Source organism: Pipistrellus hanaki (assembly GCF_964339955.1).
Source record: "Pipistrellus hanaki genome assembly, chromosome: 3".
Lineage (NCBI taxonomy): Eukaryota > Metazoa > Chordata > Mammalia > Chiroptera > Vespertilionidae > Pipistrellus > Pipistrellus hanaki.
This window is the reverse complement of record NC_140505.1, coordinates 167778840-167801021: the sequence shown is the minus strand read 5'-3', so window position 1 is coordinate 167801021 and position 22182 is coordinate 167778840. Positions and strand designations below refer to the sequence as shown.

Here is a 22182-nt window from a genome sequence, read left to right as displayed (position 1 = left end):
CGAACCTGGGACCTTTCAGTCCGCTGACCGACGTTCTATCCACATAGCCAAACTGGTTTCGGGCATATGTCTTTATTACTGAGATTCATTGGTGATAATGAAGACACAGGATAGTTTAAGCTATTGAAAAAAATGTTTCTCCAAATTTCAGGAAAAGCTACTGACCAGCAGACCCTGATTGATGCATGAACAGATTACTCCGACCCACGTTTTTTGTGAAGGAGAAGGCTAAGGGGCTATTTGGCTTTAGGAAATAAGCATCCTCCATTGTCTGCCTCCTTAGGCTTTTATTGTAACAACAGCTTGAACTACAACTAACTACTAGATACAATCAGCAGGGTAAGCACCCTTGAGAAAACACATGCCTCTGTAGTGTCCTTAAGCCAGGACATGTCTAAGTGAACACCTGGGGGCCCAGACTTGTTTGGAAAAGTCAAGGCAGGGGCAGGCACCTTCAGCAACTCCTGTCCAATGCCAAGCCACAGAAAGCAGCTACTTGGGCTAGTAGAAAACTTTCTGAGAAGAAAAATGGATCTTGACCTAGCTTGTCAGGTAGAAATAATTTCTGGCCATTACTTGTTAGAGCAATAGAAACTCCAAGGGAAGTTCCATGTGTAACAGCTGATGCAGCAATGCAAGCTGATTGGCCTAGAGCAGGTCTGATGGTCCATGGGCTAAACATAGATGGTCTTCACTCATTCATTCTGGTCTTGTGGTTTCTTCTCTGCAAATTACTTGAAGATTCTAAGAATATCAGGAGGCAGGAAAGACGCAAAATAAGGTGGCTTCTCAATGTCATTTTGCATCTCACCAAAGAGTGCATCTCACCAAAAATATTTACCAGAAGTAATGGCTGCCATTTTGTGCTAAGACATAACATCTATTTTCCATTACCAAGCAGCAAATTTATAAGTACAACTTGGAATGATAGAATGCATCTGTTTTACTAGCAAGTATGTACTAAAGGCATTAATATCTCAGAAGGGAAATTTCAAAGTTCTGAATTTTTAAAGTTCTTGTGATTTCAAATTCTTTGATAATGATTTTGTTTCCTAAATCAGTACTTTCTTCACTCAGCTATGTCCTTTTTAAGTTGGTGATGTGGATTTTACCTTCTGATTGGTACCAGTAAGGCAGGAAAGAAGTGTGCTTTTGAAATTAAGACTCAAGGCCAGACTTTGTTAAACTATACAAATTGTATCCCTCTGAGAAAGACCAAACCTATCAGCCACTTTTGTGTGTTGCCATCATTTTTTAAACTTGCATTGTTTTTTGTTTGTTTGTTTGTTTTTGTTGTTTACTTCTAAAAGAGAAATGTTGTCATTCTGTGTGAAGAGAGTGTCTCCTATGTATCAATAGTTTATGGTCAGTAACATAAACCTTCAGTACAATAAAGACTTCATCAACACATACACACACACACACACATATATATATATATAAATAACCAAAATATAAATACATCAATCAAAGAGACACAATCCTATTCCATGAGTTATTTTTTAGGAGTAATTTTGAATTTATTTTATTTCTAATGTTAGAAATGGGTCTCAGTAGCTTAATTCCATGATTTTAAGATCATCATGAATAATTTGCTCAAGCAATACATTTAAAATGAAAGAACATTCCATTTTTAAAGCTTTTCACTTGATTTTAACTTTGCTAATTACTAGCATAATTTGGATACAATGAGCATTAAGAAATATTTAAACATTGCCCAAATTATGTGTGTAAACATTTTAAATATAAATCATTAAATAAGAACAAGATGATGATGATGATGATGATGATGATGAAGGCAGTTAAATGGGAGATCTCTGAACATTGTAACTTTATCCAGTTTTCTAAGAGACAGAATTCACTGTGATGAAAGGACATTACAGACCTATTCCATGGCTTATGATACCTAATTCTCAACATCACCTATAATTTGAAAGAACAATATCACCTAAAACTTTATCAAGAGTAAGTTACAAACAAAATATTAATATTTATGATAATGTATTTGCTAGTTTTTACTGCATCATATAATTAAAGCACTGATAATCAAACAAAAAGAATTTTGCTTATATAGAATTATCATATGAAATGCATATAACCTCTATATAAAATACAGCATATAAACTTTATTTTATATTTTAATAGCATCATTAGTAGCAAACTTTCCTTCTCTGCTTATTACATGTCCAGCTATTGTCATTAATCTGAATCATTTTATTACAGAAGTTGCACTACATATGTGTAAACATACCCAAGTACTACACTAAATATGTATTTTGCCTTTCTATGTCTCTGTATTTTTTCTCCAATAAGGAACTAAGAAAGTTATAGGTTGAATTTGTTCATTTTCTATTGTGTCCGTATGCCATGATTTACTTATCCATTTTATAACCAATGAGCAATTATGATTTCTCAATTTGACCATTTACATGACACCTCAATTTCAGCTATTAATAACAGAACTAACATGCATATTTTGCAAGTATATTCTGTCAAACATGTACAAAAAATTCTCTAGTATAAAAAGGAGAAGTACAATTAATGGGTCTTGGAATATATGCGTGTTCACATTGAATGCATAATGCCATACTCTTGAACAAAGTTGGTTTATCAATGCATAATCCAAGAAATATAGTATGAATATTTCTATTATTTCAGATCCTTTTCAACATTAAAAGCATCACACTAATATTAACACTTTTATGTTTATGTAACATATTATTGCACTTAACTTTCACAATTCTTTTTTGATTCTACTTTCAAAGTTATCTTTAGTTAGAAAAAATTTGTGTTACTTTTTCCGTTTCAGCAACTATAATTCTATATATAATTATTCATATTACATTGTATATTATTTATAGATTTATCAATTATTTCATTATAGACTTTTATAACCATACTTCTTCAGGTCTCAAATACTCTACTGTTACCAAAAACTGTTAATACAGTGGTGATATACCCTTTGGCCAAATATTATGTCTTATCACTTTAAAAAAATATAAATTCTAAAGGCATGTTGTAGAGAAATTTTAGTGCTGTTTAACAAACTCTGATACAGAGAAATGCTGAATGTTTTCTATTAAGGTATTTTCTCATAGAATGCACCAGGTTATTTCAAATTCTGTCTATAAAGGCAAAGGTTTTGGTTTTCTCAGAGAATTTAAGTGCCACAGTGGCCTCAAGGCAATCTGTCTTAGCTTGCTGTTTCCAAAGATTATAATAAAAGCATGGCCTGAGGGAAAGGAAGTTGAAATCACCATGATAAGCATCATGACTTCATATGACTGTATTATAGTGAAGATCCAACTTGCTGTTAGAATAGAAATAATGTAAGTGATGAAGAGGAGGAGGAACATTGTCACCATCTTCATGGCCCTTCTATGGGCCTCTGTGCTTGAGTCCCCCGAGCCAGTCAAGTTGAGCTGAAAATTCTTAGTGTGTCTCACCAAGGACAGAAATAAAAGGAGCAAAGAAATCAGGGACAGGAAAAAGGGAATAATATAGGTCAAACTAAGAAGAAGAAGACTTTTGAGAAAGAGTATTTCATTTTCTTCAAACCGCAGAGTCATATTTGTGTCATGTGTCCTGTATGAATTAAACCACAATTCAGTAAGAGCATCATTCATTAAGAGGTTAAGAGACAGGAGGAAGAAAGACCCCAGGAAAAGCAGAAGAAGCACTCCGTTGATTTTCCACTTCAGCCACGTGAAAAAGGAATGGGAGAAATTGGCTATCTTAAGGAAGTAGAAAATGCTGAGGCAGGTGGCAAGCCACGTAGTTAGGTGGTTAGTTAGTGCCCAAAGAATACTAACCACCCTTTCTAGTTTACCAGTAGCGTACAGATGTGGAGCTATCCCCATAATAAATGAATCAAAGAGTATCACCAACAGTTGAATGATTCTGGCCAGAGCCAAGCTGGTGAGGATCAGATCAGCTGAGGAAACTTTCCCAGTCCTGAGCCATTCAATGTACTTCACCAGTCCGATGAACCCATTTCCCAGCACTCCTAAGATGAGCATTCCTGTTGACACAACCAGAAAGGTGGCCTTCATTTCAAATGACATTGCTATAAGAGTGTTTCTAATGTTGTGCCTCAATGAAAGCTTTATAGTGAAACAGTTGCAAATGGACATCCATTTACGATGCTTTCCATAAATATTTCATCATAATTCCAGAAAGAACAACCAAAATTCTGCCTTGAGATGTAGTTCCAGGGACCTTCACAAAAGAATAGTCCATTTTGTTTGAATTATAATTCCAGTGCTAAACTGAACAGTGCTGTAAAGACACATACATTTCAGGCATACCTGTAGTATTGCTTATAGTCGCTACTATCCTACTTAATAAAGAGGAATATGCTAATTGACTTCCACACCATCACAAAGATGGTGGCACCCACAGCCAATAAGGTAGGAATATGCTAATTGACTGCCCCACCCTCAAAGATAGCAGCACCCACAGCCACAAGATGGCAGTGCCCAGACCCTTAAGCCTTGCTGTGCATCTGCCTCCAGGGTCCCCTAGTCTCCTCAGCCTCCAGCCGCCCAGGGCTGGCCTGAGGCACAGGCAAGCCTCAGATGGCAGCTGCCCAGCCACCAAGGGTCGCCCCACGCTCAGGGAACCTGGGCCAACTGAGGCTTGTGCTGCCAGCAGTTATAGCAGCATAGATATATGGGTTGCCACCTTTGCCTTATCACCAGGTCACCTACAGCCTCTGAGGACTCCCAGACTGTGAGAGGGAAGGCAAGGCTGAGGGACCCCTCTCCAATGAATGAATTTGCATGCACCTGGCCTCTAGTATAAACATAAATCTTCTCCACTTATCTTGACACCAGCTGCAAATTTTCCTTTGTGCCACTGACTAAATGAAGAAAGCAAAATATGTAAACTTGCAAATCTGAGAGAGATTATTTTCCACCAATTTGTATTTATATTTCCTTGGAACATACATCTAAATGCAAATATTTTAAATTTTAAATAGTAATTGCTAGGGGGAAAGCTTTTATATAATTCAGTTATGATTTGCTACTTATCAATAAGATCCTTATACATATCTAGTATTTTTGTTGATGTAATTTAATTTACATAAATAATTTATTGCAATTATTTCTAGTGCAAAGACCACACCCAAGTCCTAGAACAAATAACTAAAAATAATCATGGGCAAATAGTATAGAAGTCAAGTCAGAAGTTATAAGCAATGTATACCAGGAATATACACAAGGCAGCTACAAAAGCTACAATGTAAAATCAATTATAGTTTTGTGAAGTCAGGAATATTTAGTGGGTACTTGAATTATTTAGAATTTATGAAGAAATGCAGAAATACATTTAAGACTGATGTAAAGGCATGCCAAATTATCAGTGACATGAACAAATATGGCACCCTTCTAAGCGGAGTAACTTTCTTTCTTTTACAATATCTAACTGGCTTTTCAACTGAAAAGCTTCTGAGGTTTCTAAGTGCCCTCCAATATCCATGTCCTAAACAGAAAGTCTCCTTTCTGGGCAATAGAGTGACTATGTTTTTCAGACTCCCTTACAGATGGTATGGCAATGTCAGTGCTGTGGATCCATGTTTTGTGAATGAAAATTAAGTGCACCATTTATAGGCCCACACCCAAAGCATCTCCCACACATGCCCTGCTGTCTGCAATGGCCATGATTGAAGCCAATTGTGGAAAGCACATGTCTGAGATGGCATACTTGTGATCAGCCTTCTTCCATGGATAACTGCATAGAGGAGACACCTTGAACACATCAGGACTGTGTAAAAAGCAATAGGAAATTTAGATTATGTATGAGTCGCTTTATGTTTTGGAGCCTATTGGTGACTTCTGTTCATTCTCCCAGTCTAAGGCAGGAAATCTATGCCACCTACTGATTTTGTGATAGATTTTGATTTTATTGGTTTTCTAGATCTAATGTGGCTTATTCATGTAATTATTTAATATTTAGAATATCATTTTCTCCAGTTATGCCATGGGCTGGGTTTTATGTTCTGGAGACTTAGCAGGGAACAGGAAAGACATTATCTCAAATTATAGTTCTTATATTCTACTAAGCAGACAAGTGATAAAGAAAAAAAGGAATAAATCAGATGAGTGAAATATATATAAGGTATAGATATTATTGTTAAAATATCATAATACTACCATTTTAGTTGTTGAACAAGGTTATACTGTTCTTTCTTCTTAAAAAAAAAAAATCTTTCTTTCTTTATTGTTTAAAGTATTACATGTTTCCTTTTTCCCAGTTTGACCGCTCCCCCAGTCACTTCCACTTCCCAGGACAAGCCACACCGCCCCAGGTGTTGAACAAGTTTATACATTTCTTTCTTATGATAGAACTCAAAACCAAATATATTTCAACACACTGTCTATTTCACTATTTCCTATAAGATTATAATACAAACAGATCTCAAGACTCTTTTTGTAATGTTACATAGATGTCATAGATATCAGTTTCCATGTGTTCAGAAAGATCATTGACTTATGTATCATAATTATATACTACACTTATTTTGAGCATATATTTAAGATAGGTAAAAATTAAATGTTTTCTCTGAAGTTTAAAAGGAATCTGAAATAGAAAGATGGACCAGATGATTCCAAATTCAGAGGCCCAAACATGGTGAATATGTAAACTAAATTAATTGATATAAGTTTTTGAATTGGAAAATGTCTTCTCAATTTAAAACCAATAGCATCAGTAAAAACATCATGATTATTTTGCTTTCTTCTTTATTACAATTGTAGTACTTGTTTATTTTCCAATCTTTTACCTATTGTATTAAATCTAATAACCTTTAGTACTATTTATTGTACATGAATATGAAATACATTCTAAATGTGTTTGACATTTTTTAAATTTCATTACAATCTTTTCCTAAGAGTTCTGATTGTTTTCTATTAGCCAAGAAGTAAGAATTCATGATGTAACAATATCTATTTCAAGCATGTATCCTCAGAGTGTGATTTAGAATTGAATACCCTTGCCATCCCAAAGATTAGAGGTTCAAACAAGAAAATTTGAACTCACTGTGGTACATATGTGTGGTACTAATTATAGTTGAAAATGTCAGTAATTCCCTGAGATGAGTTATCAGTCCTTAAAATTGCATAAATATAGAGCATAAATTCTTTGCTTGCAGGATGATAACATAGAATATGTATGTGAAGTATTCATAAATTTACAATTCTGAGCAATTTCTTACAATATTTTATAAAATTAGATTGTTTACCTGAAAACAATAATGTGGCAATCTTATCATCTTTCTTGTACTTTTTATAAACACGCACCCATATATATTTTTGCGTATATATACAAGCTTTTCTAGTACAAGCTTTTCTAGGTATACCTTAGCTAATTCCATACACATTAACAAAGGTAGTAGGAAGTGCAAAACATTGCAAACTTCACCAGTTTATTTTCTTGCAGAAGACACAAGGTTCCCCGTTGATTTCCTTTCCTTCAGCCAGCACCTCACCTGCCTCAGAAATGACAGAAAGGCTTGTCTCAGCTTCTTATTCCCCCAAATCAGGATAAATGAGTGGCTTGATGGATACAGGGCTCCAAAAAACTTGCAAACCATAGTAAGTGAATTGTTCTGCTGAGTACTTGAATTCCAAACTGAGATGATTTGAGCGAAGAAGAAAATGACAAACAACAAGAGAAAGGAAATCACAGTTTGCATGGCTCTTATGTGGACCTCGGTGCTGGGATCTTGGGATTCTTTGCCACTGAGCTGCATCCTCTTGTGATGTTTCGACAGGGAAAAGATCAACAGCAGAACAGCTGTCAGCGACATAGTAAAGGGTATGAAGTTTGCAAGACTGAATATGATCACATTTGAAAGGTATGCAATGTCACTCAATTTGCTCTCCCAAGTGATGTTTCCTTTATATACATTCATCTCCATTTTTGCATTTGTGCTTACCCCTGCAAGATGAAAAATCAAGAAGACCAAAGTGCCCCAGAGTATCATGTGAACCACTCTTTTGGCTCTCCATTTTAGGTGAAGAAATAAAAGGCTGGAAAAATTGGCTATCTTGAGCAAATAAAGTATGCTGAGGTTACAAGCAAGCCATAGACTAAAATGGTTGCTTACTACCCAGGAAATATGAACAATACTTTTTACTTCTGAATTATAGATGGGTGGATGCAGCACAGTCCCATACCAATTGAATACTATTATCGCGAGCGAAGTAATTCTGGAGACAGCCAGAGCAGTGAGAATTCCATCAGCACAGGAGATCTTGTGTTTCTTGACCCAGTCAATGCAGTTCACCAGCGCTATGAAGCCATTGGCAGAACTTCCTAGAACACATTGCACTATCATGAGGATGGAAAGAATGTTCGGTAATAAATTTATCATGTTTAAAAAATAAAAAGCCAAGTCTAATATTATTGGTTCTCAATCCTTTACTATTCTGGCCTTAAGTTCTATTTGCAGCTGATCTTGAATGTGTATAAAATTCCTCTTTTTTTTAAATTCTATGACCAATGCCAAGAAGAAAGCAACAGGGAATGCTAATGCAAGAGTTCAATGTTTTCTTTATGAAAACATTCCTATTACCCAAACAACTCAAATTTACTCCTATTCAAATAATGTCCTTGCTGTAGGCTGGAATATATCATAACTGATGCTCTTGTAAAAGCTGAATTTTCATTTGCCAGCATGCAAATGTAGACATATTCTCTTTCATTGATTTGCAATTTTCTTTGTTTAAGCTCTCCATAATTTGTTTTCATCAACTGTGTCTTTAGGAAAATGTAAAAGCCCAATACTTTTAATATACAGTGAAAGCTGGCCTATATAAAGAAGAGGTAATATGCAAATTGACCATCACATCTACACAAGTTTTCTGCCCCCATTTGGTCAAAGATTGCCCCCCCATGTGGACACAAGATGGCCACCATAAGATGACCAGCAGAGTCGGGCAGTTGGGAGGGATCAGGTCTGCAAGGCAGAGCTTAGGGGCCAGCAGGTGAGGAGAGTTGAGAGGAGCCTGGTCTGCAAGGAAGGGCAGTTGAGGGTGACAAGGACTTCAGGGGAGGACAGTTGGGAGGGATAATACGTACAGTGAAAGGCAGTTCGGGGGAACCATACCGGCAAGGGAGGGCAGTTGGGGGAACTTGATCTCCAGGGAAGGGTAGATTGGAGGTACAAGGCCTGAAGGTAGGGCCGTTAGGGAGGCTAGGACTACACATGAGGGAAGTTAGGGGTGACCAGGCTGGCAGGGAAGCCAATTAGGGGTGACCGGACTAGCAAGGAAGAACATTTGGGGGTGAGCAGGCCTGCAGGAGAGCAGTTGTGGACAACCAGGCATGAAGGGGAGGACAGTTAGAGGCAACCGGGACAGCAGGGGAGGGCAGTTAGAGGTGACCGGTCCTCCAGGGGTGGGCTTTTGGGAGTGACCAGGCCTGCAAGGAAAGCAGGCCTGCAGTGGAAGGCTGTAGGGAGTTTCCAGGTCTCCAGGGGAACACTTGGGGTGGGACCAAGACTTCAGGGGAGGTCCGTTTGGGCAATGAGTGTGGCAAGTGAGGGTAGTTAGAGGTGACCAGGCCAGCAAGGGAGGGCAGCTAGGGGCAACCAGGCTGGCAGGGAAGGGCAGTTAGGGGTGACCAGACAGGCAAGGGAGAGCAGTTAGGGGCATTCGGGCCTGCAGAGGAACAGTTCAGCATTGATCAGACTGGCAGGGGAGTGGTTAGCAGGTAATCAGCCTGGTAGGCAGAAGCAGTTAAGGGCAATCAGGCAAGTAGGCAGGTGAGTGGTTGGAGTCAGCTGTCCTGGATTGTGAGAGGGATGTCTGACTGTCTATTTAATGGGATAAGGCCTAAATTGGTAGTCAGGCATCACTCAAAGGCTCCCAAATTGGAGACAGTTCAGGCTGGGCTGAGGGGACCCACCCACCCACCCCCATCCATGTACGAATTTCCTGCACCTGGCCTCTAGTCAAAGGATAAGGACAAACACTTAAGAGCAGATTAATCCTTCTGAGCTGACCTCATTCGTCTTGTGTTCCATTTCCAGAGGTTACTTAATAGAAATAGATGCAACTACTATTAGAGAATATCTTCATTGATGATGTAAAAGCTGCATTGTAAGACATTTTTACTATAGCAACAGATATTCAAAATGCAACACAGTAGTTCATGAGACACAACCTCTTTATAACCTAAGGTTGGGCTGACATTACAAGACATAGTGTACAAATTAGTAATCATCCAGAAAAAAAAGAGGAAAAGAGCAAATGCATGAGTTTATAAAGAAAGAGGTATAGAAGTACCTCAACCTACTTTCCTACAACCAGTCCCTTGAAGCAAAAGAAGATCTAAGAAAGCCTTAGAATCAGTTTTTCAGATACCACCTGAACTTCATATGTCTTTAAAATATATATATATATATATATATATATATATATATATATATATATATATATATATATATATATATTTTATTGATTTTTTTACCGGGAGGACGAAAGAGGGATAGAGAGCTAGAAACATAGATGAGAGAGAGACATCGATCATCAGCTGTCTCTTGCACACCGCCTACTGGGGATGTGCCCGCACCCAAGGTACATGCTCTTGACCAGAATCGAACCTGGGACCTTTCAGTCCGCTGACCGACGTTCTATCCACATAGCCAAACTGGTTTCGGGCATATGGCCTTATTACTGAGATTCATTGGTGATAATGAAGACACAGGATAGTTTAAGCTATTGAAAAAAATGTTTCTCCAAATTTCAGGAAAAGCTACTGACCAGCAGACCCTGATTGATGCATGAACAGATTACTCTGACCCACGTTTTTTGTGAAGGAGAAGGCTAAGGGGCTATTTGGCTTTAGGAAATAAGCATCCTCCATTGTCTGCCTCCTTAGGCTTTTATTGTAACAACAGCTTGAACTACAACTAACTATTAGATACAATCAGCAGGGTAAGCACCCTTGAGAAAACACATGCCTCTGTAGTGTCCTTAAGCCAGGACATGTCTAAGTGAACACCTGGGGGCTCAGACTTGTTTGGAAAAGTCAAGGCAGGGGCAGGCACCTTCAGCAACTCTTGTCCAATGCCAAGCAACAGAAAGCAGCTACTTGGGCTAGCAGAAAACTTTCTGAGAAGAAAAATGGATCTTGACCTAGCTTGTCAGGTAGAAATAATTTCTGGCCATTACTTGTTAGAGCAATAGAAACTCCAAGGGAAGTTCCATGTGTAACAGCTGATGCAGCAATGCAAGCTGATTGGCCTAGAGCAGGTCTGATGGTCCATGGGCTAAAATAGATGGTCTTCACTCATTCATTCTGGTCTTGTGGTTTCTCCTCTGCAAATTACTTGAAGATTCTGAGAATATCAGGAGGCAGGCAAGACACAAAATAAGGTGGCTTCTCAATGTCATTTTGCATCTCACCAAAGAGTGCATCTCACCAAAAATATTTACCAGAAGTAATGGCTGCCATTTTGTGCTAAGACATAACATCTATTTTCCATTACCAAGCAGCATATTTATAAGTACAACTTGGAATGATAGAATGCATCTGTTTTACTAGCAGGTATGTACAAAGGCATTAATATCTCAGGAGGGAAATTTCAAAGTTCTGAATTTTTAAAGTTCTTGTGATTTCAAATTCTTTGATAATGATTTTGTTTCCTAAATCAGTACTTTCTTCACTCAGCTATATCCTTTTTAAGTTGGTGATGTGGATTCTACCTTCTGATTGACACCAGTAAGGCAGGAAGGAAGTGTGCTTTTGAAATTAAGATTCAAGGCCAGACTTTGTTAAACTATAAAATTGTATCCCTCTGAGAAAGACCAAACCTATCAGCCACTTTTGTGTATTGCCATCATTTTTTAAACTTGCATTGTTTTTTGTTTGTTTGTTTGTTTTTATTATTTACTTCTAAAAGAGAAAAATTGTCATTATTCTGTGTGAAGAGACTGTCTCCTATGTAGTTTATGGTCAGTAACATAAACTTTCAGTACAATAAAGACTTTATCAATAGGAGTAATTTTGAATTTATTTTATTTCTAATGTTAGAAATGGGTCTCAGTAGCTTAATTCCATGATTTTAAGATTATCCATGTATAATTTGCTCAAGCAATACATTTAAAATGAAAGAACATTCCATTTTTAAAGCTTTTCACTTGATTTTAACTTCGCTAATTACTAACATAATTTAGATACAATGAGCATTAAGAAATAATTTACATACTGCCCAAATTATGTGTGTAAACATTTTAAATATAAATCATTAAATAAGAACAAGATGATGATGATGATGATGATGATGATGATGATGAAGGCAGTTAAATTGGAGATCTCTGAACAGTGTAACTTTATCCAGTTTTCTAAGAGACAGAATTCATTGTAATGAAAGGACATTACAGATCTATTCCATGGCTTATGATACCTAATTCTCAACATCAGGTCTAATTTGAAAGAACAATATCACCTAAAACTTTATCAAGAGTAAGTTACAAACAAAATATTTATGATAATGTATTTGCTATTTTTTACTGCATCATATAATTAAGGCACTGATAATCAAACAAAACAAATTTTGCTTATATAGAATTATCATATGAAATGTATATAACCTCTATATAAAATACAGCATATAAACTTATTTCATATTTTAATAGTATCATTAGTAAGCAAACTTTCCTTCTCTGCTTATTACATGTCCAGCTATTGTCATTAATCGGAATCATTTTATTACAGAAGTTGCACTACATATGTGTAAACATACCCAAGTACTACACTAAATATGTATTTTGCTTTTACATATTTGCCTTTCTATGTTTCTGCATTTTTTCTCCAATAAGGAACTAAGAAAGTTGAATTTGTTCATTTTCTATTGTGTCCGTATGCCATGATTTATCCATTTTATAACCAATGAGCAATTATATGATTTCTCAATATGACACCTCAATTTCAGCTATTAATATCAGAATTAACCTGCATATTTTGCAAGTATATTCTGTCACACATGTACAAAAAATTCTCTAGTATAAAAAGGAGAAGTAAAATTATTGGGTCTTAGGATATGCGTATTCAAATTGAATGCATAATGCCATACTCTTGAACAAAGTTGGTTTATCAATGCATAAACCAAGAAATATAGTGTGAATATTTCCATTATTTCAGATCGTTTTCAACATTAAAAGCATCACACTAATATTAACACTTTTATGTTTACGTAACATATTATTACACTTAACTTTCACAATTCTTTTTTGATTCTATTTTCAAAGTTATCTTTAGTTAGAAAAAAATTGTGTTACTTTTCCTTTTCAGTAACTATAATTCTATATATAATTATTCATATTACATTGTATATTATTTATACATTTATCAATTATTTCATTATAGACTTTTATAACCATAGTTCTTCAGATCTCAAATACTCTACTGTTACCAAAAACTTTAATGCAGTGGTGATATACCATTGGTCAAATATTATGTCTTATCACTTTAAAAAAATGTAATTACTAAAGGCATGTTGTAGAGAAATTTTAGTGCTATTTAACAAACTCTGACATAAAGAAATGCTGAACGTTTTCTATTAAGGTATTTTCTCATAGAATGCACCAGGTTATTTCAAATTCTGTCTATAAAGGCAAAGGTTTTGGTTTTCTCAGAGAATTTAAGTGCCACAGTGGCCTCAAGGCAATCTGTTTTAGCTTGCTGTTTCCAAAAATTATAATAAAAGCATGGCCTGAGGGAAAGGCAGTTGAAATCATCATGAGAAGCATTATGACTTCATATGACTCTACTATAGTGAAGATCCAACTTGCTGTTAGAATAGAAATAATGTAAGTGATAAAGAGGAGGAGGAACATTGTCACCATCTTCATGGCCCTTTTATGGGCCTCTGTGCTTGAGTCCCCCGAGCCGGTCAAGTTGAGCTGAAAATTCTTGGTGTGTCTCACCAAGGACAGAAATAAAAGGAGCAAAGAGATCAGGGACAGGAAAAAGGGAATAATATAGGTCAAACTAAGAAGAAGAAGACTTTTGAGAAAGAATATTTCATTTTCTTCAAACCGCAAAGTCATATTTGTTTCATGTGCCCTGTAGGAATTCAACCACAATTCACTGAGAGCACCATTCATTAAGAGGTTAAGAGACAGGAGGAAGAAAGACCCCAGTAAAAGCAGAAGCAGCACTCTGTTGATTTTCCACTTCAGCCACGTGAAAAAGGAATGGGAGAAATTGGCTATCTTAAGGAAGTAGAAAATGCTGAGGCAGGTGGCAAACCAGATAGTTAGGTGGTTAGTTAGTGCCCGAAGAATACTAACCACCCTTTCTAGTTTACCAGTAGCGTACAGATGTGGAGCTATCCCCATTATAAATGAATCCAAGAGTATCACCAACAGTTGAATGATTCTGGCCAGAGCCAAGCTGGTGAGGATCAGATCAGCTGAGGAAACTTTCCCAGTCCTGAGCCATTCCATGCAGTTCACCAGTCCGATGAACCCATTTCCCAGCACTCCTAAGATGAGCATTCCTGTTGACACAACCAGAAAGGTGGCCTTCATTTCAATTGACATTGCTATAAGAGTGTTTCTAATGTTGTGCCTCAATGAAAGCTTTATAGTGAAACAGTTGTAGATGGACATCCATTTACAATGTTTTCCATAAACATTTCCATCATAATTCCAGAAAGAACAACCAAAATTCTGCCTTGATATGTAGTTCCAGAGACTTTCACAAAAGAATAGTCCATTTTGTTTGAATTGTAATTCCAGTGCTAAACTGAACAGTGCTGTAAAGACACAAGCATTTCAGGCATACCTATAGTATTGCTTACAGTCAGCTACTATCCTATCTAATATAGAGGAATATGGTAATTGATCCTCACACCATCACAAAGATTGTGGTGCCCACAGCCAATAGGGAGGGAATATGCTAATTGAGTACCCTTCTCTCATAGATAGCAATACCCACAGCCACAAGATGGCAGGACCCAGACCCCTAAGCTTTGCTGTGCATCTTCTTTCAGAGTCCCCCAGTATCCTGAGCCCCCAGCTGCCCAGGGCCAGCCTGAGGCACAGGCAAGTCTCAGATGGCAGCTGCCCAGCCACCCAGGGCCATACCACGCTCACGTAACTAAAGCTGCCTGAAGCTTGTGCTGCCAGCAGTGGCAGCAACAGAGATGTAGGGGGCGTAGTCTATACCTGATAACTAGGTCACCTACAGCCTCTGAGGACTCCCAGACTGTGAGAGGGGAAACATGGCTGAGGGACCCCTCTCCAATGAATGAATTTGCATGCACCTGGCCTCTAGTATAAACATAAATGTTCTCTACTTATCTTGACACCAGCTGCAAATTTTCCTTTGTGCCACTGAATATATGGAGGAAAAAAATATGTAAATATGCAAATATGAGAGAGATTATTTTCCACAAATTTGAATTTCTATCTCTTTGGAACAAAAATGTAAATGAAAATATTTTAAATTTTGAATAGCAATTGCTAGGGGGAAAGCTTTTATCTAATTCAGTTATGATTTGCTACTTATCAATAAGATCCTTGTACATATCTAGTATTTTTGTTGATGTAATTTAATTTACATAAATAGCTTATTGCAATTATTTCTAATTCAAAGACCACACCCAAGTCCTAGAACAAATAACTAAAAATAATCATGGGCAAATAGTATAGAAGTTAAGTCAGAAGTTATAAGCAATGTATACCAGGAATATACACAAGGCAGCTACAAAAGCTACAATGTAAAATCAATTATAGTTTTGTGAAGTCAGGAATATTTAGTAGGAACTTGAATTATTTAGAATTTATGAAGAAATGCAGAAATACATTTAAGACTGATGTAAAGGCATGACAAATTATCAGTGACATGAACAAATATGGCACCCTTCTAAGCGGAGTAACTTTCTTTCTTTTACAATATCTAACTGGCTTTTCAACTGAAAAGCTTCTGAGGTTTCTAAGTGCCCTCCAATATCCATGTCCTAAACAGAAAGTCTCCTTTCTGGGCAATAGAGTGACTATGTTTTTCAGACTCCCTTACAGATGGCATGGCAATGTCAGTGCTGTGGATCCATGTTTTGTGAATGAAAATTAAGTGCACCATTTATAGGCCCACACCCAAAGCATCTCCCACACATGCCCTGCTGTCTGCAATGGCCATGATTGAAGCCAATTGTGGAAAGCACATGTCTGAGATGGCATACTTGTGATCAGCCTTCTTCCATGGATAACTGCATAGAGGAGACACCTTGAACACATCAGGACTGTGTAAAAAGCAATAGGAAATTTAGATTATGTATGAGTCGCTTTATGTTTTGGAGCCTATTGGTGACTTCTGTTCATTCTCACAGTCTAAGGCAGGAAATCTATGCCACCTACTGATTTTGTGATAGATTTTGATTTTATTGGTTTTCTAGATCTAATGTGGCTTATTCATGTAATTATTTAATATTTAGAATATCATTTTCTCCAGTTATGCCATGGGCTGGGTTTTATGTTCTGGAGACTTAGCAGGGAACAGGAAAGACATTATCTCAAATTATAGTTCTTATATTCTACTAAGCAGACAAATGATAAAGAAAAAAAGGAATAAATCAGATGAGTGAAATATATATAAGGTATAGATATTATTGTTAAAATATCATAATACTACCATTTTAGTTGTTGAACAAGGTTATACTGTTCTTTCTTCTTAAAAAAAAAAAATCTTTCTTTCTTTATTGTTTAAAGTATTACATGTTTCCTTTTTCCCAGTTTGACCGCTCCCCCAGTCACTTCCACTTCCCAGGACAAGCCATACCGCCCCAGGTGTTGAACAAGTTTATACATTTCTTTCTTATGATAGAACTCAAAAACAAATATATTTCAACACACTGTCTATTTCACTATTTCCTATAAGATTATAATACAAACAGATCTCAAGACTTTTTTTATAATGTTACATAGATGTCATAGATATCAGTTTCCATGTGTTCAGAAAGATCATTGACTTATGTATCATAATTATATACTACACTTATTTTGAGCATATATTTAAGATAGGTAAAAATTAAATGTTTTCTCTGAAGTTTAAAAGGAATCTGAAATAGAAAGATGGACCAGATGATTCCAAATTCAGAGGCCCAAACATGGTGAATATGTAAACTAAATTAATTGATATAAGTTTTTGAATTGGAAAATGTCTTCTCAATTTAAAACCAATAGCATCAGTAAAGACATCATGATTATTTTGCTTTCTTCTTTATTACAATTGTAGTACTTGTTTATTTTCCAATCTTTTACCTATTGTATTAAATCTAATAATCTTTAGTACTATTTATTGTGCCTGAATATGAAATACATTCTAAATGTGTTTGACATTTTTTAAATTTCATTACAATCTTTTCCTAAGAGTTCTGATTGTTTTCTATTAGCCAAGAAGTAAGAATTCATGATGTAACAATATCTATTTCAAGCATGTATCCTCAGAGTGTGATTTAGAATTGAATACCCTTGCCATCCCAAAGATTAGAGGTTCAAACAAGAAAATTTGAACTCACTGTGGTACATATGTGTGGTACTAATTATAGTTGAAAATGTCAGTAATTCCCTGAGATGAGTTATCAGTCCTTAAAATTGCATAAATATAGAGCATAAATTCTTTGCTTGCAGGATGATAACATAGAATATGTATGTGAAGTATTCATAAATTTACAATTCTGAGCAATTTCTTACAATATTTTATAAAATTAGATTGTTTACCTGAAAACAATAATGTGGCAATCTTATCATCTTTCTTGTACTTTTTATAAACACCCACCCATATATATTTTTGCGTATATATACAAGCTTTTCTAGTACAAGCTTTTCTAGGTATACCTTAGCTAATTCCATACACATTAACAAAGGTAGTAGGAAGTGCAAAACATTGCAAACTTCACCAGTTTATTTTCTTGCAGAAGACACAAGGTTCCCCGTTGATTTCCTTTCCTTCAGCCAGCACCTCACCTGCCTCAGAAATGACAGAAAGGCTTGTCTCAGCTTCTTATTCCCCCAAATCAGGATAAATGAGTGGCTTGATGGATACAGGGCTCCAAAAAACTTGCAAACCATAGTAAGTGAATTGTTCTGCTGAGTACTTGAATTCCAAACTGAGATGATTTGAGCGAAGAAGAAAATGACAAACAACAAGAGAAAGGAAATCACAGTTTGCATGGCTCTTATGTGGACCTCGGAGCTGGGATCTTGGGATTCTTTGCCACTGAGCTGCATCCTCTTGTGATGTTTCGACAGGGAAAAGATCAACAGCAGAACAGCTGTCAGCGACATAGTAAAGGGTATGAAGTTTGCAAGACTGAATATGATCACATTTGAAAGGTATGCAATGTCACTCAATTTGCTCTCCCAAGTGATGTTTCCTTTATATACATTCATCTCCATTTTTGCATTTGTGCTTACCCCTGCAAGATGAAAAATCAAGAAGACCAAAGTGCCCCAGAGTATCATGTGAACCACTCTTTTGGCTCTCCATTTTAGGTGAAGAAATAAAAGGCTGGAAAAATTGGCTATCTTGAGCAAATAAAGTATGCTGAGGCTACAAGCAAGCCATAGACTAAAATGGTTGCTTACTACCCAGGAAATATGAACAATACTTTTTACTTCTGAATTATAGATGGGTGGATGCAGCACAGTCCCATACCAATTGAATACTATTATCGCGAGCGAAGTAATTCTGGAGACAGCCAGAGCAGTGAGAATTCCATCAGCACAGGAGATCTTGTGTTTCTTGACCCAGTCAATGCAGTTCACCAGCGCTATGAAGCCATTGGCAGAACTTCCTAGAACACATTGCACTATCATGAGGATGGAAAGAATGTTCGGTAATAAATTTATCATGTTTAAAAAATAAAAAGCCAAGTCTAATATTATTGGTTCTGAATCCTTTACTATTCTGGCCTTAAGTTCTATTTGCAGCTGATCTTGAATGTGTATAAAATTCCTCTTTTTTTTAAATTCTATGACCAATGCCAAGAAGAAAGCAACAGGGAATGCTAATGCAAGAGTTCAATGTTTTCTTTATGAAAACATTCCTATTACCCAAACAACTCAAATTTACTCCTATTCAAATAATGTCCTTGCTGTAGGCTGGAATATATCATAACTGATGCTCTTGTAAAAGCTGAATTTTCATTTGCCAGCATGCAAATGTAGACATATTCTCTTTCATTGATTTGCAATTTTCTTTGTTTAAGCTCTCCATAATTTGTTTTCATCAATTGTGTCTTTAGGAAAATGTAAAAGCCCAATACTTTTAATATACAGTGAAAGCTGGCCTATATAAAGAAGAGGTAATATGCAAATTGACCATCACATCTACACAAGTTTTCTGCCCCCATTTGGTCAAAGATTGCCCCCCCATGTGGACACAAGATGGCCACCATAAGATGACCAGCAGAGTCGGGCAGTTGGGAGGGATCAGGTCTGCAAGGCAGAGCTTAGGGGCCAGCAGGTGAGGAGAGTTGAGAGGAGCCTGGTCTGCAAGGGAGGGCAGTTGAGGGTGACAAGGACTTCAGGGGAGGACAGTTGGGAGGGATAATACGTACAGTGAAAGGTAGTTCGGGGGAACCATACCGGCAAGGGAGGGCAGTTGGGGGAACTTGATCTCCAGGGAAGGGTAGATTGGAGGTACAAGGCCTGAAGGTAGGGCCGTTAGGGAGGCTAGGACTACACATGAGGGAAGTTAGGGGTGACCAGGCTGGCAGGGAAGCCAATTAGGGGTGACCGGGCTAGCAAGGAAGAACATTTGGGGGTGAGCAGGCCTGCAGGAGAGCAGTTGTGGACAACCAGGCATGAAGGGGAGGACAGTTAGAGGCAACCGGGACAGCAGGGGAGGGCAGTTAGAGGTGACCAGGCCTGCAGGGGAGGGCAGTTAGAGGTGACCGGTCCTCCAGGGGTGGGCTTTTGGGAGTGACCAGGCCTGCAAGGAAAGCAGGCCTGCAGTGGAAGGCTGTAGGGAGTTTCCAGGTCTCCAGGGGAACACTTGGGGTGGGACCAAGACTTCAGGGGAGGTCCGTTTGGGCAATGAGTGTGGCAAGTGAGGGTAGTTAGAGGTGACCAGGCCAGCAAGGGAGGGCAGCTAGGGGCAACCAGGCTGGCAGGGAAGGGCAGTTAGGGGTGACCAGACAGGCAAGGGAGAGCAGTTAGGGGCATTCGGGCCTGCAGAGGAACAGTTCAGCATTGATCAGACTGGCAGGGGAGTGGTTAGCAGGTAATCAGCCTGGTAGGCAGAAGCAGTTAAGGGCAATCAGGCAAGTAGGCAGGTGAGTGGTTGGAGTCAGCTGTCCTGGATTGTGAGAGGGATGTCTGACTGTCTATTTAATGGGATAAGGCCTAAATTGGTAGTCAGGCATCACTCAAAGGCTCCCAAATTGGAGACAGTTCAGGCTGGGCTGAGGGGACCCACCCACCCACCCCCATCCATGTACGAATTTCCTGCACCTGGCCTCTAGTCAAAGGATAAGGACAAACACTTAAGAGCAGATTAATCCTTCTGAGCTGACCTCATTCGTCTTGTGTTCCATTTCCAGAGGTTACTTAATAGAAATAGATGCAACTACTATTAGAGAATATCTTCATTGATGATGTAAAAGCTGCATTGTAAGACATTTTTACTATAGCAACAGATATTCAAAATGCAACACAGTAGTTCATGAGACACAACCTCTTTATAACCTAAGGTTGGGCTGACATTACAAGACATAGTGTACAAATTAGTAATCATCCAGAAAAAAAAGAGGAAAAGAGCAAATGCATGAGTTTATAAAGAAAGAGGTATAGAAGTACCTCAACCTACTTTCCTACAACCAGTCCCTTGAAGCAAAAGAAGATCTAAGAAAGACTTAGAATCAGTTTTTCAGATACCACCTGAACTTCATATGTCTTTAAAATATATATATTTTATTGATTTTTTTACAGGAAGGACGAAAGAGGGATAGAGAGCTAGAAACATAGATGAGAGAGAGACATCGATCATCAGCTGCCTCTTGCACACCGCCTACTGGGGATGTGCCCGCACCCAAGGTACATGCTCTTGACCAGAATCGAACCTGGGACCTTTCAGTCCGCTGACCGACGTTCTATCCACATAGCCAAACTGGTTTCGGGCATATGGCCTTATTACTGAGATTCATTGGTGATAATGAAGACACAGGATAGTTTAAGCTATTGAAAAAAATGTTTCTCCAAATTTCAGGAAAAGCTACTGACCAGCAGACCCTGATTGATGGATGAACAGATTACTCCGACCCACGTTTTTTTGTGAAGGAGAAGGCTAAGGGGCTATTTGGCTTTAGGAAATAAGCATCCTTGATTGCCTGCTTCCTTAGGCTATTATTGTAACAACAGCTTGAACTACAACTAACTATTAGATACAATCAGCAGGGTAAACACCCTTGAGAAAACACATGCCTCTGTAGTGTCCTTAAGCCAGGACATGTCTAAGTGAACACCTGGGTGCTCAGACTTTTTTGGAAAAGTCAAGGCAGGGGCAGGCACCTTCAGCAACTCCTGTCCAATGCCAAGCCACAGAAAGCAGCTACTTGGGCTAGCAGAAAACTTTCTGAGAAGAAAAATGGATCTTGACCTAGCTTGTCAGGTAGAAATAATTTCTGGCCATTACTTGTTAGAGCAATAGAAACTCCAAGGGAAGTTCCATGTGTAACAGCAATGCAAGCTGATTGGCCTAGAGCAGGTCTGATGGTCCATGGGCTAAACATAGATGGTCTTCACTCATTCATTCTGGTCTTGTGGTTTCTTCTCTGCAAATTACTTGAAGATTCTAAGAATATCAGGAGGCAGGAAAGACGCAAAATAAGGTGGCTTCTCAATGTCATTTTGCATCTCACCAAAGAGTGCATCTCACCAAAAATATTTACCAGAAGTAATGGCTGCCATTTTGTGCTAAGACATAACATCTATTTTCCATTACCAAGCAGCATATTTATAAGTACAACTTGGAATGATAGAATGCATCTGTTTTACTAGCAGGTATGTACAAAGGCATTAATATCTCAGGAGGGAAATTTCAAAGTTCTGAATTTTTAAAGTTCTTCTGATTTCAAATTCTTTGATAATGATTTTGTTTCCTAAATCAAAATTACCATTACTTTCTTCACCCAGCTATATCCTTTTTAAGTTGGTGATGTGGATT

General features: G+C 37.6%; 4 protein-coding genes across 4 annotated transcripts in view; all 4 read right to left on the bottom strand.

The window, feature by feature from the left end:
• Positions 1-22182, bottom strand: part of LOC311619388 (taste receptor type 2 member 43-like) — a 197990-nt gene that overhangs the window by 67402 nt on the left and 108406 nt on the right. The window lies entirely within an intron of this gene.
• The window catches only part of LOC311618667 (taste receptor type 2 member 19-like), a gene marked incomplete at both ends in the record, with an annotated part of 83396 nt that overhangs the window by 3352 nt on the left and 57862 nt on the right, over positions 1-22182 (bottom strand). The window lies entirely within an intron of this gene.
• Positions 7427-8377, bottom strand: LOC311618675 (taste receptor type 2 member 43-like; the record flags this gene model as incomplete). Its single annotated transcript, XM_084876224.1, has 1 exon — positions 7427-8377. The coding sequence occupies one exon, from the start codon at positions 8375-8377 to the stop codon at positions 7427-7429; it is 951 nt and encodes a 316-aa protein (XP_084732350.1).
• Positions 17919-18869, bottom strand: LOC311618674 (taste receptor type 2 member 43-like; the record flags this gene model as incomplete). Its single annotated transcript, XM_084876223.1, has 1 exon — positions 17919-18869. One exon carries the CDS (start codon positions 18867-18869, stop codon positions 17919-17921), a length of 951 nt encoding a protein of 316 aa, XP_084732349.1.